Raw genomic sequence first — 27,022 nt, forward strand, 5'->3', positions numbered from 1 at the left:
CTGGGCACGTGCGGGCGGGCCGGCCGCTTGGCCCTAGGCGCTGCTCAGGTTTTGAGTTTCTTTTAATTGGAAGATTGACCTAACTCCCCTGCTGGCAACCTCTTGCAAGGTTAATGGAGGGTGGGTTTGGAACTGCCCCGCGCTGTCTTGGCGCTTCTGTATCAGCGTTTATATGTGCCGGGCGCAGCACGAGCTACAGCTTCTGCTTCCTGGCAGATAGCCACTGCTCCGGCCAGAGGTCTCCTCCTGGCAGAGGCAAATCCGTGCAGCTGCGCTGGTGGCAGGAGCGCTCTCACGGACCTTTGCTGCTGCTTTTTAGGTCCAACCGGACCTAAACTAAGAGATCCGGTGGGGCAATTTGTATCGTAGTGTTTCTTGCCTAGCATTACTTGCCTTGTCCTCTGCAGTCTGCGGGTTTCCCTCCACGTCTTCTAAGTCATTCAGGGTTCCCAGGTGCCGGCAGTGAGAAGGCCTGTTAGGTCACCTTTCTTTCTTTCCAGGGTAAGTTGCACCTCTTTGCCTAGACCGACCTCAAGCATTACTGCACCAGTGATTCCCGGGTAACGACTGACCTTTTTGTTCTTTGGGATTTTGCTTGGCCTTGTGCAAAGCAAGCGTCGCACTTTACCTGGGTGACTCTCAGAAATCATGGCAGAATTTCCAATAGATTTGTAAAAAGCAAGTAACAGCATAGTGCCACAGCCAGCAAAGATGGCACAAAGAAGGGAAGGTGTGAGGTGTTTTCTGCGTGTTTTTCACACCACAAACCGGTATCAAGCAGCCCATACGACTGCAGCGGTCTTGGTGCCAGGGGCAGCTGCTGGTGAACTGTGCTGAAAGAAGGGAATGAGAAGAGAGGAAACGAGGGTGTCACCTCTCCTCCTTTTCGCCCTGTTTGTTTTACTGCTTGGCTGAAAGGGGAGTAACTAAAACCTTCCCAACAGCCCAGACCGGCTCCCAAAGCTACTGCTGAGGCATGAACGGCACAATAAACATCACGGCTGCTGTTTGAATTAAGCCAACTCTGATCTGGTGCCTGTCAGTGGCGAATTCAGGGTGTTTCCCTCAAGGGAAGCCCTAAGCCCTAAGCCGTGAGTTCTCTGGAGAGGCTCCCAAACCTTGGGAATGGCAGGAGGGACGGGAGCGATAGGAAGGCACATCTCTTCCCTGCCTGCCGCAGGATCCCTGGGTGGACACAGGCAAGGTCTGGATTTCAGGAGGGATCGATGACTGAGCGGGAACCAAAGCGTTGAGGTTGTTGCCTGCCTGTAAAACTTACCCAAAAGTTATTGCATCTTCAACCTGTAATGAAACTTTAGAGTTTATCCCCCTATACACTCCTTTTGGAATTAGGGAGCATTTCCTATTTCGCACTATGAATTTGAAACACAGAGCTGCTGAACGCCTTGTCCCGGGCATTGGGCTAACCAGGAAACCCAGCTCTGCTGCCGGAGCTTCAGGGCGCTGCCGTGGCCGTGGGCTCCCCCGCCCCAGCGAGCAGCCCAGCCACGGAGGAAAAGTCGGGGCTGTGCCACAGCACCGAGCTGCCTGGTGACGGGAAACCGCTGTAGGACACAAAACCTAGACCAGCCCCGAGCAAAGGTTTGTTTCCCTACTAATTCTGTCCGAGAAATGTAATTCTGGTTACCGCAGACTTATTTTCCTGCCAGGACAAGACAGTTTGCCATACAAAGTCAATGCTTTGTTACTGAAAGTCTTGCTAATTGGATTATCTAGGTGTTATTTTCTGTCTTTTATGGTTGCTGTCCTACTGCTGGCTTTTCTGGTTTGACCTTCCCAGCTAGGTCAAGGGTCCCTCTGCTTGTGCAGTGTGTCCATTTTGATGTTACCAGGGACAGTCGGGAAATCCTACGTCTGGGCTCCCGCCCGAGGCGCCTGCCCACCCCAGCGCCGCGCCGCGTGGCTCAAGGCCGGCGCCACGAAGCAGCGGTGCAGCGGCAGCGCTGGGCACGCGCGGGACAGTGCTCGCCGGCGCCTCTCCTCCCGCTCACCGCGAGCAGCACCGCCGCCCCGGGGCTGCTCGGGCCCCTCCGCCGCCAGCCCCGCGGCTGCCCCGTGTCCGCAGAGCACGAGGCCCGGAGCCGGCCTGGCGCGTGCCGTGGGCTCCTGCCCCCAGCCCGCCTCAGCCACCGCCACTGGAAGCTCAGGGGATTTCTTGCCTAGCGGGACGGCGGCTTCGGGGAGCAGGAGGTGCCGGCACTCGGCGCTGCACCGCTGGAAGCCAGCGAGGAGGAGACGCTCTCAGTTTGCACGCCCAGGGGAATTCCCTCTTGTCAGCTGTAAAGAAAATTTTTAAGCATGTTTTTGCTTGAGACCTGACATTTGCCTTCTTTGCTTTTAGTTAATGTTGTGAAACTTAGACTACATTACAGTGACGCCAACACGCTGCTTTTCTACCCCGGCTTCCCCCGAGGAGCTGACACTGACTGCCGACGGCCAGGGCCGGGCCCCGCGCGGGCTGCGCAGCGTTGGGCACGCGCGGAGACCCGGGGACGGCGCAGAAGCAGGACAGCGAGCGCCGGCACACGTGCGGGAAACGCCGGGAAAGCCGCGACCGCGCGCTGCCCGGGGCGCCTGGCTCCCTCGCCAGCGGGGAAGGAGCGCAGAAGCTCCCAGCGTGAAGCTACGATAGCGCAGCGCGGCGCACGGGGCCCTGCCGAGGCGCTCCCGACACGCGCGGCCGGCCGGCAACGAGCGGCTGCAAGTGGGACGCGGCGGGAAGCAAAGCTCTTTGCCGGGGAAGCGCGAGCGGCACGCACGGGGCAGCGCCGGCCGCCGTGCTGCAAAGTGCCCTGGGCGCTTGCCAGCGGCACTTACCCACGCACGGCCCGACCGCCAACGGCCCAGACGTTCCCCGCTCCCAACCCCTGCGCCTCCGCCGGGAATTCAGCACGCCAGGTCTGTTTAGTTTGGAAAGGATTTTTTATGTAACGCTGACCTTTCCAGTCTGCTAATATTGCCTTTCCCAGTACACCCAGCACGCGCACGCAGCTGCGAGGCCAATAACGGGACACGGCAAAACCTGCTTTATCTTAAAACCTTCCTCAAATATTAGGACACTTCAGGAGTGAATCCTTTGTATTTGAATTTCGGATTATTACCGAAAGGTTACCTGCCCGGGCTCCCCAAAGGACAGGCGAGGAGGGAAAAGCGGAACGAGCACAGCCCACGGCAAACACAGGGGTGTGCGACCCACCTCCGCCGTGCCCCCCCCCGCCATCCGCAGCCGGGCGGCAGAAGGAGCGCGAGAGCCTGCGGCTCCTCTGCTCTTCGGAAAGAAACCGTATTTTCTCCTCTGCGAGTGAATGCACAGAAACTGGCTACTCTACTGTCGTTTCTCCTGGAGCTGGAAAAGGGACCCCCTCCGCCAGCCCGGTGACCCGGGGGGACATGGGCGCAGGGCAGGTCGTCCCCTCCACGCCCGCAGCTCAGCCGTGGCTCCGGGGGCTCAACACCCCCCCTCCCCCCCGCCCCCGGCCCCGCAAGGCGGGGAAATGACCCAGATTCCCTGGCACACGACCCGGAGGCACTGCGGCTTTCTTCCCTGATTCCCTGGTTTCTGCTTTGAAGGAGAAAATTTATCTGGAGCACTAATGCGACTGTTAGCAACATAAGCTGAACTCTGTACCCCCCCCACAGATGTGTCCCGTAATGTGATTTGGCAGAAGCCTTTATCCAGTTTGTTTGCTTTATGGTCGCAGACCCGGCCACTTTGCAGTCACGGAGCCTAATCAGACGGCGCTGATGTGGCGGCACCAGCTCGCGCTGCCGCAGCCCTCCTTCCAGATTGATAGTCAAGGTCCAGCACGGCAATCTTTCCTGTCTTAAGTGACTGGCACTCTTTCAGTTAAAATGCAGAGCAATTCCTGACGGATGCAATCAGGCCCTAACCGGGGGAGCTACTTTCTCAAAATACCGCTTGATCGTTGCATTTACATACCGCCGCCGTTAGCGACGCGAACAAGGCCCTTCGCAGGCGGAGAAATGTCTCCTCATCGAGCAGCTTCAGAATTACTCACCGCGCTGAGCTCTGCCCCATGCACGATGTGCTGCTCTCGCGCACCGCCGGGCACTTCCCAAAGGCCCATAAAAGCCCAGGCAGGAGCATCAAACAGCAGACCTTATGGCGAGGGGCCACATTTGTCTCCGATAAACTCAGCAGGGACCAGATGTTCTCACACGGTGCCATGACTGAGGCCGCCAAGTGCCATCACATAGATAATTTCTTTTTCGTTTTCTTAGATAGTGTCTAGCCTCAGTTATTCAGCACAGGTTAAGCAAATAGCAAAGAAAATGAGTATGATTATCAGCCAGCTTGGCTGCTGGTGTAACACTGCTGATGCTTCCAGGTAAAACAGTTACAGGAAGAGAGGACAGATCAGAAACTTAAGGGTATAAAAGATCACAGAAAAGCCATAAATGGTTCAGGAACAAGATTAGGGTGCCAAGAAATTCAGAGTTGTGGATAAACTAGGAAAAAAAAATCAAACCTGTTTAGGACAGAACAGGCACTGTGAAGGCACAGAGGTGCCAAGAGCACTTACGGGTGGGCTCTGCGCTTTGCAGCACCGTCCAGCTGTGGCTCGCAAAGCAACATCAGGCCAGCGGCACAAGCCAACGGGAAGCGAGCAAAGGCTTTTGAGGATGTTTCTAAGGCTTTTGACGCTGTCTCCCATCATGCCCTCGTAGGCAAGCTCAGCAAGCGCGGGCTAGATGAGCGGCCAGCGAGGCGGATTGAGACCTGGCTGGATGGCAGAGCTCAGAGGGCTGTGACCAGCGGCGCAGAGTCCAGTCAGAGGCCCGTAGCTAGCGGTGTCCCCAGGGGTCAATACTGGGTCCAGTGGTGTTCAACTTACTCCTCCGTGACCCGGGTGAAGGGACAGAGCGCTCCCTCCGCAAGTCCCAAACCGGGAGGAGCGGCTGGTACCCCCGAGGGCTGCGCTGCCCTTCAGAGGGGCCGGGACAGGCTGGAGAGATGGGCAGGGAGGAACCTCATGGAGTCCAAGGGAGGCAGGAGCAGGGTGCTGCCCCGGGGAGGACTGACCCCGCGCGCCAGAACGGCTGGGGCTGCCCTGCCGGAGAGCAGCTCTGCAGAGAAGGGCCTGGGGTCCTGGTGCACAACTGGTTGCCCTCAGGGGCAAGGAACCGCCACAAAACAACCGCTGTGAAGGAGCCTGGAGCTGGGGAACGCTATTCAGGAGGAATTCATGCTCTCTGGATCCAAGAGGAACGCAGAGAGAGACTTTCAGATGCTTTTAAAGCCAGGCCCCAAGCAAAGCTGATTTTATGGAAAAGTTTTTTCAGTTTTCACAGGAAAAAGAAAAAAATTCCCATAAGCCATCGTAATGTTCTCCTCCCTGCCCCGCAAAAAAATGAAACCCAACACACAAAGCACATTTTAGGGTCACCGAGAGATTATTGTTCAATAAGGATGAAATATTTCCTTTTCTGAGCATTTTTAAAACCTTTCTACTTCTCCCTCATTTACTCTTGGGCAGTTTTAAAAATTAACAGTTTTTTTTCACTTAAAAAAGTCTAAACACGCTGTTCAAATCACTTCTTATTTTGGTTTTTTTTTTTTCCTAGTTCTTGGGGGAATAGAAAGGAAAAGAAGACATTATTTGCAAAATTCAAATTTATCCTTCCCTCTCTTTACCCCCTTCCCAAAAAAGCCCCAAATTATTTTCACAAATAAACTGTTCCCTGAAAAAAATCCACTCAGCTGTAATCACATTAGCTCTCCAGATAGTGGGTTGCAGAGCAGACTACAAACGTTGACTCATCCATTCGGAACTACAGCCGTGCACAGTGGCACTGCCCGAAAGCTGTGCCTATGAATAGAGCTTCGCCGGCGACCGAGGTGGATAATAAGCTTCATGGGGAAAGTTACCCGAGACAAAAGCCATGTACGCGCCAAAGAAACCTCCGTCCCCCGGCACTGCCAAGAGACGCAGAAACTCTTCTGGGGACGGTGGCAAACCCAACTGTGCAGAACTGCTCAGGCGGGGGGCGGCTGCCCGGAGCCCCTCTGGCCGGCAGCACCCACCAGCCACAGCGAGGCAGCAGCCGTGCCGGGGTGAAATCCCGTGGCGCACGGCAGAAACCCCTCTGGAAATTGCTTCCCAAGGAACTACACATGCGCACCGCTGTCAGCACGGTCTGGGTGAATGACTAGTGGTTTTGCGGCTGGTCAGAGGAGATAAAGGGCCGGGGCAGAGCGGGTGCAGGCAGCCCCCTCCGGGGCTCTGCGCCCCCGGGAAGGTGCCGCCGCCGTCCCCCCTGCAGCGGGAGCCTCTCCTGGGAGATGCGTGCAGCAGGGCGAGCGTCAGCGTGCGCACTGGTGTCCAGCACAGCTCCGGCGCGCCCACCCAACGCAAAACAGCACCGGCTCAAGCAGCAGTTTCTGCGATGGGCCCCTCTAGCCAACCGAGACCGCGCTGAGGCCACTGCCCACACCGTGGAAGTGCCATCAGCCATTTCATACAACTGCTGACCAGGGAGACAGCCGACCTGACGAGCTCGTGGTCCAGAAAAGCACCCCGCAGGCTCCAAGCTGACCCCAGCAAGGAGCTGAGCTCGAGGAACAGCAGATTCAAGGGGAGAGGCATGTTCAGGAGTCCCTCCACGTCACAGAAACAGCAGCAGTTGAAACGGTTATGAATCCTCCCAGAGTTACCAAGTGTTGGCATTCTGCTCCTTCCTGAACAGAAGTGTGAGCCACAGAGAAGAGCCTAACTTGCACCGACTTGGTGCTTGAGGAGAGGAGAGGAGAGGACAGGAGAGGACAGGACAGGACAGGACAGGACACAGCAGTAAGTTCTCAAAGACTAGTTAGTTACAAAGGAATCCTTGATGAGATGTTTTAAATTAAAAAAAGCGTTGCTGTCCAGCCAGCACTTAACATCCTGAAAGCAAAGAATGGAAATATTATTGAGCTAAAAGCCAGGTAAATCTGAATGCAATACAAAACCAAAACGAGACACAACAGCAATATAAGGAGCCCCCTGGAAGCACGCACTGAAAATAATAGATAAATCACGACCTACATTAAGCTCCAGGGAAACGTCAGTGCTTAGATTTTCAGTGACTGAAAGAAAAGCCTTTCAGATGAGTGAGGCTTAAATCAGAAAGGCCCATTAATAACCCCAAACATTAAGGCCTGCATTTCCAACAGTGACAGGTCATTTTGAGCGCCTTGCCTGTTGGGTGTCCAATTTAAGGACCCTTTAATGGGATTTCCAGGGCAAGGCACGCAGCACTGCCTGAGACTACTTGGTGTGCAGTCTGGGGCATCCGAAATGACTTCAAAATCACTTTTGAAAGCCAAGGCGTGTCCTTGAGTCATATTCCACCGTACTGTTTTTCACACACACAGAAAACAACCTTTCAGCATGTCAGCAAATATATGGGTGAAAATGAATGAGACCGAAGTGTTAGAAGATAATGAAGCCACACAGTAAAGTACACAACAGGGAGGCAGGTGGTCCCTGCCTGCTGCTGCAGAGGAGCCATCGGCATCCCTGCCTTCCTCAGGAATGTGGTTTCATGGGGAAGGAGGCATGAGCTGGAGTTACATTCCCAGTAATGTGGTTAGCCCATGCCTAGCCTCAACCCAGCTTTGTGCCTCAGAGCATAATGTAATGTCTAGAGACGGGGGTTTTTTGTTGTTTTTTTTTAAACTGAAGAGAAGTAGAAACATTTTACAAACACACATGCTTAAATGCTAATGCTGGGTCTAGTTTGGAGTCCCCTGCAGCTTGGCTGAAGCGTATAATAGCGTTGGGTGAGACTGTGGAGTGGAAAGGTAAGAAGACAGGGAGATCCAGTCTTGCATAGTTCCTCTGACTCCAGAAATGAGAGAAAGGATTAAGACTGTGATCCTGCTCTTGGACGTGGATAAAGAAAATCCAACCGAGGCTGCCCAAGAGAGCGAAAGGCAGTATTGTCTACAGCGTGCTCACAGGCCAGCGCTGCTGCCCAAGGTCCAGCAACGGGTTCACAGCGGATGTGTTCAGCGCTTGCCCAAACTGAGTTTCACACTTCAGTCCCTTTCTGCTGAAATCTACCCATCCTCTGACATGCATCCCATCCCTTTAAATGCTATTGCTCGGGAGCTAAAGCAGAAACTTCTTTTCAGAGCAAAGGCGGCTGCTTTCCCGTTACGGCACTCAGGTGCAACTACTCCTACAGGCAACTTAGTGCTCCAAGGATCAGAAGAAGACATGAGAGTGGGTCGTATTGGCATGAGTGGTACCCTGCTGCTTTTGGATGGCACTGTGTACATTACTGGCGACTTTAACAGGCTGTTGAGCACAGGAGCAGGAAGCAGAATAGTTCCAAATGTATTTGGAAAAAAAGAGTGCTCACTGGGGAAGCCTGTTATTGCATTTTTTCTGTGTTTCACTCTGAGTGGCCGCAAATGGAATTTTCTGGCTTTCCCTATTAACCTACATTTTTTCAGCTGAGATGCAAGGTGCTAGCTATTTGCACATGGTGAGTCTCTTCAGAAACAAAGAGCTGTAATTCAAATATTGTATGTAGAGGTAGCACTAATGCCTGGATGTTTGCAAAGACTTTGCAAAACAGCCAGAATGGCAAGAGCTATATTTTTCTGTGTACTAAAAAAATAGCATAATTGGCTCGCTGCAGAGCTCCAAAAGACCTACTGTACAAATATTAAAGTCAAACATCCAGAGAATGGAAGATCTCAAAATACATGTAACCTTTAAAAACCTAAATCATCCAGACGGTAAAATAACAAAGCTGCCAACAGAAGTGTGGGTGATTCCTAGCATTTCTGGAAGAGGAAGAAAAGCACTGGACCAGGATTCACCAAGAACAACAGGTAACTAAAAGCACCTTCTGAGCTCTAGACCTCTAATCAACAAGAACTTAGCAGGCAAAGACACTACCGAAGTATACCGTGACCTCAGAATTAAGTGTGGTTTTGTACCTCAGAAAAAGGAATGTAATGTAGCATCTCTGAAAGCAAAAACTAAGCAGCCTCACTCCTGCTGGGTCTCATTGCAAAGCTGCCTTCTTGCATTTTTAAATTCTCCCTAACTTTGCTCTGCCTTTTCCCTCAACTTCTTACCAAATTTGTTTTTACCATCTGAACTTCCTTTTCTATCCTCTCCACCAGGAATGACTGCAAGGAACTGTTCTAACACTGCCCAGTCTGTCATTTACTTTCTCTAAGATAGTGTGAAGACCTTGCTAAACGGCTTGTATTCAAACTCAAGAGTTCATGTAATACTAATTCACAATGGGTGGGAATAATTTTCTGTGTCTTTTACAGAGAACATCATCTCATTGCCTGCCTTTCCCGTGAATTAAGGAACGACCTACAAACAGTAACAGTCAGCAACCATTCTCCTATCATAACCATGTCGGTTTTGACTGCTGCTTCATCCTGTATGTTGCAACATTGCAACTTTAGTCTTATACATTATATGCAAATTCAGCCATTCACTTTGTGGCTCCTTAACTACAGTGAGACTGCACCAAGCTAAGTGTGTAGGCAGATATAGGTGCGAAATAGTGTCTGAAGTCTTTCTAGCAGTTTTGCATCAGTGAAATCCTGCAGCAGCCTCAAAAGTCTCCTGATGTATCCTGGGCCTCAGCAGCCACAAGAGAACGCGGCCAAGTGTCTGCTAGCCCCAAGGCTTATCAGGCATACTCCCTGTTCTTCTCCTGTCCTGTCCATTTCTCGTATTGTAGTAACAATATCTGGGGCTTGTAGACTTGGTCGCTGCTGGAGAGCCACGTTACAATCACGCACCACAGCACTGCACCGGTCGTTTGTTGAACCAGGAAAACCAGCCTGAAAGAGCATACTGCAAAATGCATCGCTAACGAACCCAAACCACCTGGAAAAGCACAACCAGGATAAAATTACTTATTTCTCACAAACTGCTTAAAAGACTTGGATAACAGGAGCGTGTCAAATATTTAACATTAAATGTAAATGTATAATTAAATAAAAATATGCTTTAAAAATCATTCTACTTTATTAGGAATTTGGGTGTGGTACATTGGAACAAAAGCTGATATTTGGGGGGTTTTATGGAAGCAAATATGATTTTCTGCATTAGTATCATGAATTCTTTGTATAGCTAAAGTGAAAAGTGCCTGTAAAACCACAAGAAGAAAAATTTCATTCCAACAGAAATTTAGCAAAGAACTAATCATCAGTTTGTTTATAATTGCCCATGACTTACTGGGCTAAACTCAGTTCTGCTACCCCAGTATAAATCAGTGGTATATTCAATTAGGTTATTCAATATACTCCAAGTACAAATATTTCTGGTGTAAATATATAAAAAAAATTAAATATTCTGTAAAAGTTTATAATATAAAAGAATATCATTTGGCCCTTTTTTGCTTGAAAGGAACAATTTTCTGGTAGGGAAATGTTATTAGACAATGTGAGTGTTGTATATTTTAATTAGTGGTTTGTGATCATCATTTCCCAGTTGTATAAATATCAGACATGTGGGAAATACATTTACGGCAGCAGTCAGCCTGATGGCTGCTCCCATAAGGAGGATTTAGCTAGCTCTGAAAAGGTTCACGGGATCATAAATAGACACAGACTCTAAATCATCATCATGGTACACATTTAACAATTTAGAAGCAATAATTGCGAGTTTGCTCATCATGAAGAGACTCATTTGAAAATGGAGAATATATGAGGAACTACGAGCTTTTTAAGAGACTCATCAACGGGCTGCTCTGGGAGGAGCCAACGAAAAACCGAAGACCTGAACGACTGCCCTCTCACAGCGGTAACTCTCACCTCTGTGTCATGGTCAGAAGGTAACCGACAGGTATTTGGACTTCTCCTCAAGCTTCATGAACTAGTACTTTTCTCTTTCCTTTTCTTTATCTGTCTTATATGGAAACCTCTGTGAAATCGGCAAAAGGACTCAGTGCATCATCACAGAAGCCGTATGAAAAACCATAGGTGGCTGCAACCTCGGGACAGCAGTCACCAGCGAGACACTGTGATTCACCGGTCGCCCTTCTGCTGATTGCACTTCCCGATCATGTTTCCCCAGGCCTCGTTTTTAACCTTTGTCACTTTTCTTTTAAACTGTGAGATAGATTTCATACACAAAGGAGTAACACTCTACTTCTTTTTAATCAAGCTAAGTAGTACGGTACGAAAACCTATTCCAGGGGAATCACAGGAAACTTTTTGTTAGGCAAGAATCTATCAAACATTTCAGCGAGCAGATCCCTCTCTTCTAAAGAATAAATACCTTCGTTCTGCATCTTTTTCATTTAGATCTTACACAACCAAAATTCAGAAACTCTATAGCTACCTTTGTGTTTGCTCTTGTGTATTTTCCTTCTCCATGTCTGTCTTAGTAATTACTTACGAGTCCTATGTCTGCAGAGGGGCATACTGACGAACTGTGTAACCTATCTTGTTGTGGCTCCAGGGACATCCAGGGACACTGTCTTATTCTGGACTTAGGCTGACGTTCCTAGTTTTAAAGGACAACTGGGTGATTCAGGCTGAGCAGACGAAGCAGCCAGATGTAGTGCCAGCTACGGACCCATAAGAACAAATGTGCCCTGGGGCACGGGGCTTGGGTGGACAAAGTTCTTCCAGAACCTCTCAGCTCTTCCCGTCTCTGTTTATGTGCGCAGGGTAGCCTGAAACTGGGGAAGTTTTACTGTCACCTGACCACTATGAAATGGGCTGCAGGGTCAGCTTGAGTCACTGAGCTGTTGCGAAGCAAGTAAGAATGCCATTTTATGGGGAAAAAACAGAATAAAGAGCAATCAGAGGAAAGCTCTACCGAGGGTTCCACGGAGCTCTTAAGGACAACGGTGAGATGCCCGCTTATAAAGAACTCCTTAGTCTGATGGATCAGGATATAGTGAAATGTCTTTAAAAGCTGAATGGGGTAAAGAGAAAATTATCTGCCCTACAGAAGGATTTCTAATGCTTTTCTGATAGTTCTGGCCAGCTACTGATTCTACAGGATCTGAAGTTCTTTCCACGTCTGCTCAAAAAGGTGCAACATCAGTGGAGAAACTCGTGATTGCCTCATCTTGGATTAAAACAAATCATGCCAAAAAACTATCCTGGCAGTCACCGAGACAACAGAGACAGCGGTCTGAGTGTGTGCAAGGTGGTAACGGTGTCCAAAGACAGAATTCAAAGGCTGAGAGTGAAAATCGCCATTTCCATGTCACGGCACTAGCCCTCAGCGCGGCCGCCCCGCCCCAACGGCAGCAGGCGCGAGCCCCGCCCCGCCCGTCTCGCTCTCTCCCTTTCCCGCCCCCGCTTGGGCCCGCCAATGAGCTGCGCACACGGCGCGGGAGCTGCGAGGGGGGCTGCCTCCGTAGCTGCCTGCTCTGAGCGGTACGGTGTGGGAGGCCGCTGCCGCCACTTCGCTGCTCCGCAGACGGGTCTGACTCTTTCCGTGGTCTCGTGGGGCCTCAGCGCGGGCTGAAAGCCCCGTCGCACAGCAAATGGGCCGGACATCTCCAGGGGCAGGCGGCAAGGGGCCTCGCCATGAAGGCCCCCGTCGCGGTGCGTGCTGGGAGTTGTAGTCCCTTGACTGCGGCTCCCCCTGCAGTGTGAGCGGCGCGGCGCGAGCAGGGGACTACAACTCCCGGGGAGCGGCGCCGCCGCCGGTGCCACCAACCCCGCTGGGGCAGTGGCGGGTCGCCGTTGCGGGTCGGGTCGCCGCGCTAGCCGGGGTGTTCCCCGCGCGCCGGGGCGCCAGCGGCTGCCGCCCCCGCCATGGATCTCTTCGGGGACCTGCGGCGCATGAACAAACGGCAGGTAGCGGCCGGGCCGGGGCCGGGGCTGGGCTGGGCTGGGCTGCCCGCGGGTCTGCGCGGCCTGCCGGGGCGCTGCTGGGAGGCGGTGCGTGGCCACCCCATTTTCAGCTTAGTGCCTCCTCTCGAGGCGGCTGCGCTTAGCACAAGACTGTGCGAGACAGGCGTTGTCGTGCTAGCTTTTGCGTCACTCTGCAAGAGGCCCCGGAGACCGGGGTTCTGCTTTTGGGGGTGTGTGGCCCCGCGTCACCTGAGGGGCACCCCCCCGGGCACCCCCCCCCCCCAGGACGTGCGGTCTGCAGCGCGTGTGCTGGGCCGCTCCGAGCAGCTGCTGCTTCGTCTGGTCCTGCTGCGTGTCCTGCTCCGGGCAGGTCCGACGCTCAGCCGCGCTTGTTGCGAAAGCGGGGACGGTAGCGCTCACCCAGAGCTGGGGAACTGCAGCTTCCTGCCGAGGCATTCCCAGCTCTGTCTCAAGAAACTGCATTTTTTGCATATTTGTCAGTAATTAGTTTTATTTTAGAAGTATACTGTGTGGAAGCAGGCCGGTGTTTCTGAATACCTGTAGTTCAAAATAGGTGTCTTATTCTCATCTTTACTAAACGGTTAGTTGGTAAGTAGTTGGAAGGAAGAATATGAGACTAGTGACAAACTCACTGATATCCAAGCTGTGAAAGTTCCTTAGTTGCTTCTTAATATCCATAATAATCCACAATAATGTTTCAAAAAAAAAAAAAAAAAAAAAAACCAGCTAGAGAGGAGATTTTGAGGCCAAATTTAAAAACTTGTCCACTGATAAGTTATGTGAATTACATCCCTGAAAACCCCAGTAAATAGATCCTTAAACTAGGATGATGGTCTTAGAATTTCCAGTTCCATTGTTTAGGTAGATGACTCCCACGGTAAACAGGTGGGCAGGGCTGTTTTGCACCGGGGTAGCTCTTTATATTGCCAAGAAAAGGAAAAGGAGGTGGTAGGAAGAAAATGTACCCATTGTTGTAAGGTTCGGTAAAGCAGTCAAATTTTGGTGCAGAAAGTGAGTTGATGAAATTGATAAAAGATTTTGCACATAAGAAGTTCCTGTCTGAAAGTAAGAGGGAATGGCACTCTCTCGTCCTCCCTCTTTCCCCCCAACTCTTCTCTCTAAACAAAGAAAACTGTTCAAACTACGAAGGCTCTTGCTGATCCTGGTTTTAGTAGTAGTCTACATTATTTTTTATGTGTGTTTTGAACACTTATCTCAAGTAGGACTCAGGGATGTGTAATCAAAAATAGATTTAATCATTTGCCATAAAGCTTTACACGTTTTACAAGTCTTTGCTAGTGGCAAGTTCACTGGCTTCTAGCACCAGCAAATATAATACTCTATAGGTGTCATAAGCCAAGATGGAGGTACGCTTAAGGATTAAAACTTCATCCTGCAGCATGGTGTTCACAGCTGTATTGCTGTATCTGTGAAGCTTCTGCTGGAATATAAGTAAATAAGCTGGGTTGTGCTTCGGGGTTGCACAGTGCATGAAGACTGAAATTCTGTGTTGTGCATACAGCACAGTAACTTTTAAAACACTTTTCTTGTTTGTGTCTTATAGCTGTATTACCAAGTCTTAAATTTTGCTATGATAGTGTCTTCAGCCCTTATGATATGGAAAGGGCTGATTGTCGTTACTGGAAGCGAAAGCCCTATCGTTGTGGTGCTCAGGTAAGTCAATGTAGAGGCTTTTTTGTTACAGTCCAAGTAGTGGTTTATCTTTTGTCTCCTCCCCTTCCCCCTTGGATAGACTTGGAGTTTAGAATATCATATACTTAAAGTAGTGCTCAAACACTTATTTTCTTTTAGCTCTGTTTTGGGGCATCTAGCAAAGGCCACTTTCATAGCTACAACCTAGTTTTCATTGAAGTCAATAGAGGCAGTAGGTACGTGAAACCTTTGAAAGTCTATGTCTGTTCCCTTCTTGTATAGATATCAGCTACCCAAGATTGCGTACTGCTGTCTGTGTGGGGATTGGGATTCCGAAAAATCAGTTCTACTTTAACAGAAATGCATGTTATCCTGTGAAACTTCTGTTGTCTCTGGAGAAGAAGCTTTAAATAAGCATAATGCACTTGCTGAAGGCGCTGAACGCTTTCAGGCTTATTTGTTAATTTCTTGTTTGCGTATCTGTATTTATTTTAGAATTGTATTATGGTAAAACTCACTTTATGAGTTAATTATACATGCCCATTGCTTCTTTCTCAATGATATCTTACTTCTGGTATATAAAGGCCCAGTCCTACAGGCCCCTGACTGCTAATCAAATACACAAAGTTAAGCACAAACATATGTGGAAGATTCAGCCATACTGAGATTCAATGTGTATGGATCGGTTGTATATAGAGAATGTAGGAATAACAATGTTTTAATGGGAATTGTTTGTTCCTGTAATTAGTAATGGGATCTGGAGTCCTATCTTAGAGGTTGCTACCAAAAGATATTATGGCTAGCTTTGAAAAAATGCATGAATTTTCAGATCATGGGCAGTAATCACTGACGTAAGCATCAGCCCTGTTTGTGTAAGTCAAATCCTTTCTGTATAGAGAAGTACTCCCTGTTCAGTGAAACGTCTTTTGGCTTTTCACTAATGAATTAGTTATCTTAACCAGAACGGCTCATTTTGTTCCTTCCGTCATAGCAACGATACCAATACTTTTCTATACAGCTAATTTTTTTTTCTTTTGTTGAAGCAGTAGGGTAAGTCTTCCCCAGGCTATCTCAGCCTGGGACTTACCAACGTTTGGATTGTGTATCAAAGGTCTGTGTACTGCTATTGAATGGGTGAAGTACAGATTTCAATTAAAATCTGGAGTTTATCTGTGAGGAGTAAATGCTCGTTGCTTTTGTGGTTCTTCTTTCATTTACCATAATGCCAATAATCTTTCCCTTTCTGTTTGTTTGCAGTGGCAGCATGGAACCAGCTTTTCACCGGGGAGACCTGTTGTTCTTAACAAATTTCCATGACGACCCAATCAGAGCTGGTGAAATAGTTGTTTTTAAAGTTGAAGGCAGAGACATTCCAATAGTTCACAGAGTAATCAAAATTCATGAAAAGTAATGCAACTTGATGTTTTCTTTGCTCCTAAATATAGTTTCCTTTACTGTGACTTTCACTTACCTTTTAATTTGGTACTATCTTATGAGAAAGGCAAGTGAGGATATGCAGTAAGATAAAATTTGTCTCTAGGCTTAATCCATATCTGGCCCCAATCCTGTGGCACGCTTCTTGAGGCACTGACTCCTGTCCCTCAGCGGAGCTGCTCAGGTTCAAAGTGGGTGAACCTGCACCAAAGAGGAGTCTAGTAACACAAGCTATACGCATCGTTTTTGCAGTCAGTGGGAATGTGTAGGGGAGCAGAGTCCACTTCCATGGTGACTGTTGTAGAAGTGGGAGTTTGGTTATGAGAAATAGCTACATCTAAAAACAAATCTCTAGAAGGACATGCAGATTCAGAGTTAGAACTGTAGATGAAACCTGGGAAGTGTGTGACCTTTGCTAATGGCAGTTTTCGTAAAACAGAGATTTGACTCAAAGTCTTACTCTTTTTGTGTGCATTAGTCACAATACCAACAATAATTTATACTCAAAAGTAACAGGCAGGTTGTTTTTACTTTTTTTGCATATACCTGGTATGATAAACAGTTCCTTCCCAAACAAAAGAGAGGCGATTCTTTTTCCACTCCTGCGCAGTGAAAATGTAACTTGGATGTGGCAAGCACTGATATATTTGTTCCTCAGGAAGTTCTAGCAATAAACTGAAGGTGTTTATCTTGCAAGTGGTGTCTGTCCTTCAACACTTTTTCAAAACAAATATGTACGTCCAAGTACTGCCTGTTGTTTTTTTTTTTTTTTTTCATTTAAATACCTAATCAATCTTCAGAAAAAATCCTTGTTTCTTGATATCTTTAATTGCAATTAGCAGCTTGTGGAGCAAAATCATTTTGTGTAACAGCGATGGTTAAATTACATAATGTTCAGAATGAAGTGTAAAATACATTTTCCATTGAAACAGTAAGGAAAAGCTATGATTTGGGCATGGTCAGGATTTAAACCCTCTATTCCTACAAAAAGAATTTCGAGCCTTTTTAATGGCTGGGAGAGGCCAGGACTTCAGTTTTGTGTCTGCGAGGGAGCAGCCTGGTTCTCCGGAGCGCCATGAGCACTTTTCCGTGTGGGAGGAAGAGTTCCACCTACTGAACCGCTTCAGTCCCTTGGGGTTCTCCATACAGTCCAGTGAAAAACCCACAAAAATGTTTTGCCCACATGATGTTTTTTAAAGACCAGTCTTTTTTTATTTATCACGTTAATAGATATCAACCATAGCTGAGGTTTTGCCAAGAACTCGCTATGTTGCTTAACGGATAAACAATAAATGACCTGAAATTGTAGTGCAGTCTTGCTGACAAAATGCTGAATTTGATGCAGATTTGCAGCTCACTTAAGTCTTCAGGATTTCTCTGCATCAAAAGGAGGACTCCCATCATGCTTTAATTTGACAACAACAACAACAAAAATCTATTATGAGTTAAGCAAGTATGTTAAAGTTAGAAGAAAATTACTTAAAACAATAGATTGTTATATATAATTCCATTCCTAAAGGAAGATTTAGGATATACCTTGTATTTGCTGAAGTTTGTTGCTGAAATTCAGCTAAATTGATTCTCTAATGTGTGATGACATCACTGGATCTTATTCAACAATTTGTATTAAAAAAAATCCAAACCCAAAACTCTTTCCAGTCATTTGGATGCTTGGTAATCAATTTTTGTTTGTTAGTTTGTTTTTCTCAGCATTTCATTTCTGTTCTGTTGAAAATACAGGGCTGAGGGGTTTTTTCCTCGTCTGTACATACTGCTTTGTTGACAGTTTCGTGCCTGCTCTGGATGGAAAATACTCCTCTGGTGCTCAGAGTATAATTGCTTACATCAAATGACAATCTGGGAGCGTGTTTAAAAAAACACCTCTTGTTAAGATCTGTTGACTCTGTCAGTAAAGCCTGTAATGTTAATGCTTTAATGGTGTTTGCTAAATAAGCAGGACAAGCGGGACTGGAAGTATTGTTATCTAATCTTGTAGTACTTTTCATCCTCATTGTGCTTTGTACATGTTAATTGAGATTTTTAAATTAAGTGGTAGTTAGTTTATCGCCTCATTGCCTTCTAGAGAAAATGGGGACATCAAATTTCTGACTAAAGGTGATAATAATGAAGTCGATGATAGAGGCTTGTACAAAGAGGGTCAGAACTGGTTAGAGAAGAAAGACGTTGTTGGAAGAGCAAGAGGGTAAGTAGTGAACATGTCTATGTTTGTTGTAAGAAATATAGAAAATTTCAAACTTAAATCAATTTCAGTAGTAGTACAAACTAGATCTTGTTTGATAATCATTTAATTACCATTTTCTTTAGGAAATTCAAAAATATTTTACCTGGAAATGTTGCTGTTTGTAGTCCTCTCACTAATTTGGATAGTGGGGCTTAATTTTTTAAAACATGGTAAATTTCAACGTAAATAGTTCACCAGTAAATACAAAATTTAACCAGATCATCCTTGTACCAGAAATTACTAGGAAATGATTTTTTACATCCCACAAGAATTTCACACAAGGTTTGAGCTTTTTGCCCCATCCTAGTTGCCCTCATCCCCTAGTTGGGATGAAAAGTCAGTCTTAAAGATTTTCTCAAACTAATTCAGTTATATGTATTTTTCTTAGATTAAAATTGAACTTCTTATTTCCTCTTTCAAATACACATTAGTAGCAAGTATAAATGATGTGATTGCTTTACACTGTTCTTATCTGGAACAATTCTGCTCAGAGGCCTTTGCAAAGTGTGTTTTGGGCTTTGAGAGACTTAGCGATGCCATCAGAAACTTGATGCAAATTCTGCTGGGTCTGTTAGGCTAAGATTAATGTCACAGGCCAATCCTCATGGAAAGCAGGACTTCTTGTACCAAGTGATATACTTGTGGTTTTTCTTGCCAACTTTAAGAGCGGTGTAAGTTGTCATAGACCAACTCTAGGGTGAAAGTACCAAATACTTCTTTTTGGAGAATATTTATTTGCTTGTTTTCTAGATTCTGTCCCTGCATTCAAGTCAAATAAAAAGAAATAGAACAAGTACCCCTCCAAACCTTTAATTGTGGTAGGTTAGCTTAAATGCCAACTAAGTTATGTTTCGTACTAGCTTGAAACCCTTACCACGTTGAATTATATGGCTTTTATAGCTCCACAGCAGGAGACACTGAAAGACTAATTCCCAGATCGCCCTGTGTTGCAGTATGTTAGGCTTTTGCCTCGACCCCTCGTTATGGTGATAATTACTTGCCACTCCTGTGGCGCTTATGTATTTCTAATGCTATAAATAATGTGCAGCAAGGCGAAGTGTTTACTTGATGGGAGGAGAGGGGAATCTCAGATCTTGCTCCCTAGCTTGCGGTGTCAAGCACACGTGCTCTTTAAAGGCCTTGCAGTCTCTCTGAATGTTTATTTCTCTGAAATCAACTATCTAAAATAATGAAATTTGAGTAGAACTGAAGCATTGTCATGTGATTTTTGAGGGTTAATTTTATGTCGATCTGTTTTGTCAATTACAGATTTTTGCCTTATGTTGGTATGGTAACTATAATAATGAATGACTATCCAAAATTTAAGGTATGTATACAAACATTTCAATACTGAAATATAAAACTATAAAATAACAAGTAAAGCTAATAAGAATCTTGTATATATGAAGGATACATGTGTTAATAAATTTGCTTCCATAGTTTGGTTGCCTGATGTAAAATTAACTGTTTTTTGGGCTTCCAAAATAAAAAGCTTGTCTATTATCCCATACAGTTTATTATTTTTAAACATTTGAAAGCATTTTATTTATAGGAATATCATGAGCTAAGAGTATAAATTTGTGATTCCAATTTATAATAAATATGATCACATTAAAATATTCCTGTAATTTTATAATTATGGACTCATCTAGAAGGTGTAACGTTGGAGGGGGCACATTTTGAAATACTGTATAATTTCAGAGTTTCCATGAGAAGAATTTAAAATCCGTCCTTATTTTCTTTTGCAGTATGCTCTTCTGGCAGTAATGGGAGCATATGTACTACTGAAACGTGAATCCTAAATTTAGAGGAGAAAAAAAAAAGCAGAGCGAGCGCCACTTTTCCAAGAATGAAGTTAAATATACTGGAAAAAACTAATATATTTCAGATATTTTAATTTCTGTATACAGTTACAAAACTGTGCAAACTTTTGTCTTGTCTAAATAAACTGTACAGTTAATGAGTAAAGCTTTTGGCTGTTGGTTAATTATGTAGTTGCCTATTTACCAGCGTAAGTAGTCAGTGCTTTCAGGTGGCTGTTTGCAGATGGAGGGCACTGACTGCCGTGTGCTGAGGTAACGCATGGCACTCCTGGGCGCGTTGAAGGCAATGCCCTGAGACTGTAGTTTGCAGAGGTTTCTTTGGTGGTGGGTCGTTTGGGGGGAGTTGTTTTGTCTTTTGGGGGATTTGGAGGGGTTTGGGGGGGGTTATTTGTTTTAGCAGTACTGCAACTGAACCAGCTTGCTCCCTGCTGTTTGTTCAGTTATTTTGCTTGATTATTTTTAACCCCTGTGAGCTCCCTGATCTTCTCACTACCCCAAGGACACAACATCATGCGTTGGAACAGGCGGTGAGTTGTAGGAGTTTAGTCATGGTTATGCCTGAAGAAAGTTGTTTCAATATGCTCTGAGAAAAATAGGCAGGAAAGAGACCTTTATGCTGGTTCAGAGCTGAGAATTGGAGCCTTTGAATTTTCTCTGTGCATCTGAAACTTGCTCCCTTGTGGCGTAGGCACAAAAACCTTGCAGCCCGGTCTCAGGGCTGTGGGCTGTCCGTGTTGCTGGAATTCAGGCCATCAACCCGTCTGCCCTCGTGTTCCCAGCTACAGCACAAAGCTACTCAAAAGATTTTGTGGGGATTTACTAACACTTGGAAATTACCAAATGAAAAGCACCACAGTATGCTACCAATAAGGAAAAACATCGTTCATATTCCAGTCCTGAGAATGCATTGTTCTCTCCTGGCATGTGACACCTGAAGAGTGTTAAACACAAAATTGATTTTTCACTTTAAAACCTAGCCTGATAGCTGTCTTATGTGAAATTCTAGACTTTTCTTGGCTTCCAGTGTCAACATTGCAGCTTCAGCAAGGCAGAAGTTGTTTTCCTCGTTTGCTTTGGGTTTGTAGCTTTGATAAGGAACAGCATGAGGCTTTTTTCCTGTGGAGTTTTGTTTCTTTGCTTTCTCCTCACCTCTACAAAAAAACATAATATTTTACAATAATGGCACCTCTTCTGTTGAAACTACCAGTGCTGAAAGGCAGACAACTGCTGAATTTTTCCAAGTAATATTACTACTTTTGTCTCTTAGTAAGCAGTTTTCACAACAAACTGTATTACAAAAATGACTTATTTTGTGTCAAATTGTTTAGAAATAAAATTGAGTATAATAAATGGCATGTCATAATAATTTAGATATTCTTAATGCAGCCTTCCTGGAAGGGTACCATCACAGTAAAGGAAAAAATAATGTAATTTTTGGAGGCAGTGTATGAGTAGTAAAGTTTTTTTTTTTTTTTTTTTTACTGCTGAAATTGGAATTTATCTCTCTGCCCTCCCCGTGCGCACCCTCCCTCTACCCCTCATGCAGTCACCATCAGCTCTAATTTCGAGGGGGGTTTTGGACGTAACCCAGATGACAGATTCAACACGTGATTATGGAAATCTTTTCTTGTGTTGAGGAAACATGGATTGGTGATGAGCAAGAACGATAACATCTAAATAGGTGGGTTGACGCTCAGAAAAAGGGGTTTTAGTTCTTGGGTGTGATATGCTGTGTCCTGATTTGTCAAGAAGAGCTTAAAAACTTAATTTGTAGAGTTGACTTGCAGACTAGAAGGGCATACAGCCGCCAATGTTGCCAGATCTGCTCGTTTGGTGAGATGCTGACGACAGCGCGGGCCCTCTTCGTCCTCCTGGTTTTAGCCGGGCGCATAGAGATTTGCTGGCTGCATCCAGCAGCAGCTTTGGTCAGCCACATACAATGGCTTGTTCAAGCATATAAGTAATGTACGTTTTCTGCTGTGATACACAGTAGCTTTTCTCAGGTGGTAGGACTAGATGCCATAATGCTAGATCTTTTTATATAAATATGCAAAGTTCCTGCCTACGTAGTTTCCTGTCAAGCTTTAGAAGTGATTCCACTAGCTGGGACTGCTGTAAATGCATTTGTTGAAATCCAAGTTTGAGGTTTTTGGGTATTCTTCAATGTGGCACAGGCCTAAGCCATGATGGATTCCCCTGGCTTCTTTCCCCCCTGTCGAGAGGGTTATTCCCATAAATGCGTTACTCTTTTGATCATCTACTGAATTTAGATATTTTTGAGTCACTGTTTTTGCTCTTCCCTCAGCTCTTCTGCATGTTTTAGCAAAGGAGTAGCTCTGGTACTAAGGGTACCGAAATGCAGACTCAGACTATCTTCTGGCATCTGGAGTCTCTGCTGATGCTGAGATCAACCCGTTTGTGCCAAGACAAGACTGAGAGGAGAAGAACTTCTCCAAGTGGCTTTTCCCCCTTTTGAAGATCATGGGTGCAGGAGAGAAGCGCTGTCTAATGCCGACGTATTTCTGGCTCCTTGCTTTGTCAGTTTGTTGATGATGGCTGTGAGAAATCAAGGTCAGACGGGCTCTTCCGTGGGTTTGGAGGATGCCATAAAATGAGACGGGGCCTTGTGGGATCCCGGTTAAACATCATGCGTTAGAGAGGTGGTGCACGGAGAATTGTGTGGAGTCTCCCTCTACGGTTATGTCTGTAGATGAAAACATTATTAGCTGAAAGCTAGGGAGCCAGAGGACACCATGGTTGCCCATTTGTCATTTTCTGCATTAGAAGGAAGTAGGGTACCACAAAAAATGACCTACAGTTGTATAAAACACATACAAAGGCGTAACCTCTGTCTCGGGAAGCCCCGGGCAGTGCTTCGCTGGGTGCTGGGCACTGCTGCGTGGAGGCATCCCCTCCCCTCGCCTCATCACGGTCTGTACGAGCCCGCTGCCGCTGCTCGTGGGAGGTCAGTGCCGTTCGACCAAGCGTGCAGCGTGACGAGGCACGGCTATCCTTACGTGGGGGAAATGATGTCTTTCGGGTCTGGGAATCACGTAATCGTGTTAAAGTTTCTTTCTTGTCCTGCTAGTATTTCTGTTGGTCACTGGCAGGCTTACCTTTTCTTGAATAAATCACATCAGTTTGCTCTCTCCTCACCGCTTTGTTTTGTTGGCTGCCGATGGGTGGTGAGAGATCAGTGGTGGCCCAAGGGCTTGGGCTGCTCTTGACTCTGCTCTTGACTTGGGTTCCCGTAATCGTCTGAGCTACTGTAAGCAAACCATTCCCGGTTCCTGTGGTCTGGTTAGGTAGTGCTGCTTCGTTTGTACCTCGCAGCAGAAGTGGAGGAGGGAAGATTTTGCCCAGGATCTAAATTTCTGGTATAAACCCTTCCCTTCTGCTAGAGGAGGGTATGGAATCGCTTAGTTCTCAAGGCGGTGACACAGATAAATGAGCTTTGGCAGTGAAATGCCCATCAGGAGGATGGTTTCTTTCTGCCCTGAGTAAATTGCACTGTGCAACGCTTGGATGATTTCATGTCTGTTAAATGTTATTGTAGCCGTGGAGGTAATGCTGTTTCCTCTTTGAAATGTTTTGTAACCGAATGTTACGCGCTTTTCCTGCTCGTCTCGCTGAGAACAAGTTTGAAGGTGGCTTCACGTGATCCGGCTAGACCGATGTCCCAGCGGAGGTCGCACGGTCCCGCTGCAAACCCCGCGGTTGTGTCTGCCAGATTCGTGCTGCCGGAGGCAACGCAGGCTGCGAACCCAGCCAGGGTCTGGGAGCTGGGGGCCCAGCGGAGCACCCGGGAGCCGGGAGCGTGGCCGAGGCAAAGCAGGGAGGCAGGTTTCGCCTTTGGGAACAGCGATGTGTTAGATGTGCCCCGCTGTAGCATGTAGCTTCACGTTTGTCACCTGTGCGCTTCAAGAGCAGGTGTTTTTGTGCTGTCGCGTGTCCCTGGCGGTGCTGGCTCCCCTCCTCGCGTCCCTGGGACGCCAGCGCCGGGTCTGCCACGGGCTCGGGGAGCCCAAGGGCACGGCAGCGCGTCCCCCCGGGCGAGGAGCCCCCGCGAGCACCGCGAAGCCAGCGCTGAGGCTTGGGGCAGCGCTCCTGCCCTGCCGGCCGAGCCCCCGGGGCCGGGGCAGCCGGGCGCGGGATCCCCCCTCCGCGGGCGCGGAGCCAGGCCGGCGGCCCGGCAGCCAAGCCGTGGGCAGGGAGCAGCGCGGCCGCCCCGGCCGCTGGAACGCTCGCTCGTGGCGGCAAACAGGCGTGCAGCAAAACGGCCGGGGGTCGGATGGCCTCCACGTCCAAGACCGTCCCGAGGTTAAATCCTTCCCTTCCCTAATCGTGACACCTTTGAACTGTGGTAGGCAAAGTCTTTTCCTCAGCGGAGAGGAAGCGATCTTAACCTACTGCCATCGGTTCATCGCACCTCTCTCCGTAGAAAAAAAGAAAAGCAGAAATGCAGATGTGCTGCACGGGCTTTTCACGGGAGGTACGCTTTGCAGTTCAGCAAAACGTGAGCAGTCTAGCTTTTTAAATACTTTGAATATTAATGTTATCACCCAGGGAGAAATGGTTGTAGCACTCGCCTCTTTCTTAATGTATCAGAGAAAAGATGATGCAGCTTTTTGCCAGCTTTTGCTGTTAATCCCACATTTTTCCAAATCTCCGTCTCGGTGACGTGGAAACCCGAGGCCGTCGCGGGGAGCTGCCTAGAAGGCAGGAAAGGCACAAGCGTCCGCCCTGGCTCCGTGTCCGCGCTGAAATGACCGTAAGGCCTCATCCGTCAGCGAGGACTTTGTGCCGTTTTCAGGGCTCAGCTAATTCTGTTGTTCTGGTGCAAAAGGCACGAGTCGGGAGTTAAAAAAGGAAGGCCCCGTGCTCTCCGTGGAAGGAAGCACTGGCCAGGTTTGCCGCGGCCTGGCCCACTCCGCACGCTCGAGGGTCGCGGGTGCTTTCGGCCCCCCGCTCCGCCGGGGTCCCGTGGGTCGCTCGCTGCTCCCCGCGGCCCGGTTCCTGCGTCCGCCGCGCGGCCCGGGCTTCCCTGCGCGGCGCGTCCGCAGCGGGGTTGTGCCGTTCTGCCGCCCCCGGGGACCCCGACCCCCCGGAGCCCCCGGAGCCGGGCGGGTGCCCCCGCAGCCCGGCACGGAGCAGCGTGCCTTTGCCGCAGGGCGAAGCGTTGCACAGGGGCACGTCCGTGATCCGCGGCAAGGGCACAAGCCCCCGCTCCACGCAGCCCGCGGGCACAGCCTGCGGAAGGGAGGGACGGCCCCGGCCCGGCCACGCGCCCGCTTCGGCAGGAGCAGGTTATGCGGTGGGTGGCTGATTAAAAACCAGCGACTGGCGAGACCCTCCGTTGTTTTGAGGCATCAGTGTTCTGCCTTTCCTGCAAATGCAGCTGCTTGACCTGCCACCCTGCTGCCAGGCTGCCGGTTCCCCCGTGCTCGGGATGGGTCGGGACGGACCCGGCGGAGCTGGTGACCTGCTCGCTGGAGGTGGTGGGCTCTGCTGGCCTCCACGTTGCTGGTAGCAGGTCGGGACGGACCTGGGTCTGGTGACCTGCTCGCTGGAGGTGGTGGGCTCTGCTGGGCTCCACGTTGCTGGTAGCAGGTCGGGATGGACCCGGCGGAGCTGGTGACCTGCTCGCTGGCAGTGGTGGGCTCTGCTGGGCTCCACGTTGCTGGTAGCAGGTCGGGATGGACCCGGCGGAGCTGGTGACCTGCTCGCTGGCGGTGGTGGGCTCCGCTGGCCTCCACGTTGCTGGTAGCAGGTCGGGAAGGACCCGGCGGAGCTGGTGAGCTGCTCGCTGGAGGTGGTGGGCTCCGCTGGGCTCCACGTTGCTGGTAGCAGGTCGGGATGGACCTGGGTCTGGTGACCTGCTCGCTGGCGGTGGTGGGCTCCGCTGGGCTCCACGTTGCTGGTAGCAGGTCGGGATGGACCCGGCGGAGCTGGTGACCTGCTCGCCGCAGCGGTGGGCTCCCGCAGCGCCCGTGTTGGTGGCGGCAGGTCGCCGGAGGCACCGTGGCCCCCCCGCTGCTTGCGGCCGCAGCCCCCACCGCCCTCCCTTCGCGCGGCAGGCCCCCGCCGCCCGCCCCCCCGCCGCTCCGGCTCGGCCGTGCCAGCCGCCCCGCTCCGTGTTTAACCAAGATAGTGAGCAACGGCGATGAAAAGGACGTTTTCCCCTGCATGCATGGATTTTATCAATGTTTTTTGCAGATCTTACGGCCCAAAGCAAACAAGGCGTAAGCCGCCTACATGATTGATAAAAACTTCAGCGCGTCCCTCCGCTGCACAGCTTGGCTGCAGTGAGCACAAACCGCCCCTTCCACCGCGCCGTTCGCGCCTGGATCCACGGCTTCTCTGCAAATTTGCCTTTCTGTCATCTGTGCGTGAATGTGGTATCGGCAGGATTTCTATATATACAGATATGCGTATTCTTTATCTTTATGTAAATACGTACAGAGCTGCTGTAGACGTAGCCAAAGACGGGACTTTGTCTGAGTTTCGGAGCTGCTTGAGCCCAGACCTCAGCGTGGGTTCAGGCTTTGTAGGCGCAGAGCAGCGGCCGACGCAGCCTTGTTCCTTCACCATTGCCTCAGGGCTGCGGGTCCCAGCTCCGCGACCACCTCGCTGCCGCGTGCCGAATGCAAAGCCGGGCTTTGCAGCTCGGGAGCAAGGCGGCCTGGGAGCAGCATCCCGCGCGGGCGCCCGCGGGGCCGGGGGCTCCTCCGCTCCCGCTTCTGGGCCGCGTGGTGCTGATGGCTTCAGCGTCAGCAGCTGCACGGGAAGGAAGGTGGCGCGTGGGAAACAAAACCTGCGGTTCTGTATTCCCTCAATGCGTCTTTTCCGTAGATTTAGTTGCAAATTAGCAGCCTAGCAGATGAGTCACCTCCTGGGCCGCTGCACGGAGCAGCTGCAGGCAGCGCGGCAAGCGCGTCCCAGCAGCGCCACGGGGACCGAGCCCCGTCCTGCCAGCGGTCCCAGCACCCACCCCCCGAGCCCATCGCCCCGCGGCCGGGCAGGGCC

The 27,022-nt window shown here is 48.9% G+C and overlaps 1 protein-coding gene across 2 annotated transcripts; it reads left to right on the forward strand.

The window, feature by feature from the left end:
- The first annotated feature begins 12,636 nt into the window (after positions 1-12,636).
- On the forward strand, positions 12,637-20,141 carry LOC135324622 (signal peptidase complex catalytic subunit SEC11C). Of its 2 annotated transcripts, none has more exons than XM_064501272.1 (6): positions 12,637-12,822; positions 14,409-14,518; positions 15,755-15,904; positions 18,015-18,134; positions 19,443-19,500; positions 19,922-20,141. In XM_064501272.1, the coding sequence occupies exons 2-6, from the start codon at positions 14,436-14,438 to the stop codon at positions 19,973-19,975; spliced, it is 465 nt and encodes a 154-aa protein (XP_064357342.1). In that variant the 5' UTR covers positions 12,637-12,822; positions 14,409-14,435; the 3' UTR covers positions 19,976-20,141. The 2 variants fall into 2 exon arrangements, with proteins under 2 accessions (XP_064357342.1, XP_064357341.1); XM_064501271.1 differs by having other exon boundaries at positions 12,640-12,826.
- The last annotated feature ends 6,881 nt before the right edge of the window (positions 20,142-27,022 follow it).

The sequence above is a fragment of the Dromaius novaehollandiae genome, chromosome Z (genome assembly GCF_036370855.1).
Source record: "Dromaius novaehollandiae isolate bDroNov1 chromosome Z, bDroNov1.hap1, whole genome shotgun sequence".
Classification (NCBI taxonomy): Eukaryota; Metazoa; Chordata; class Aves; order Casuariiformes; family Dromaiidae; genus Dromaius; species Dromaius novaehollandiae.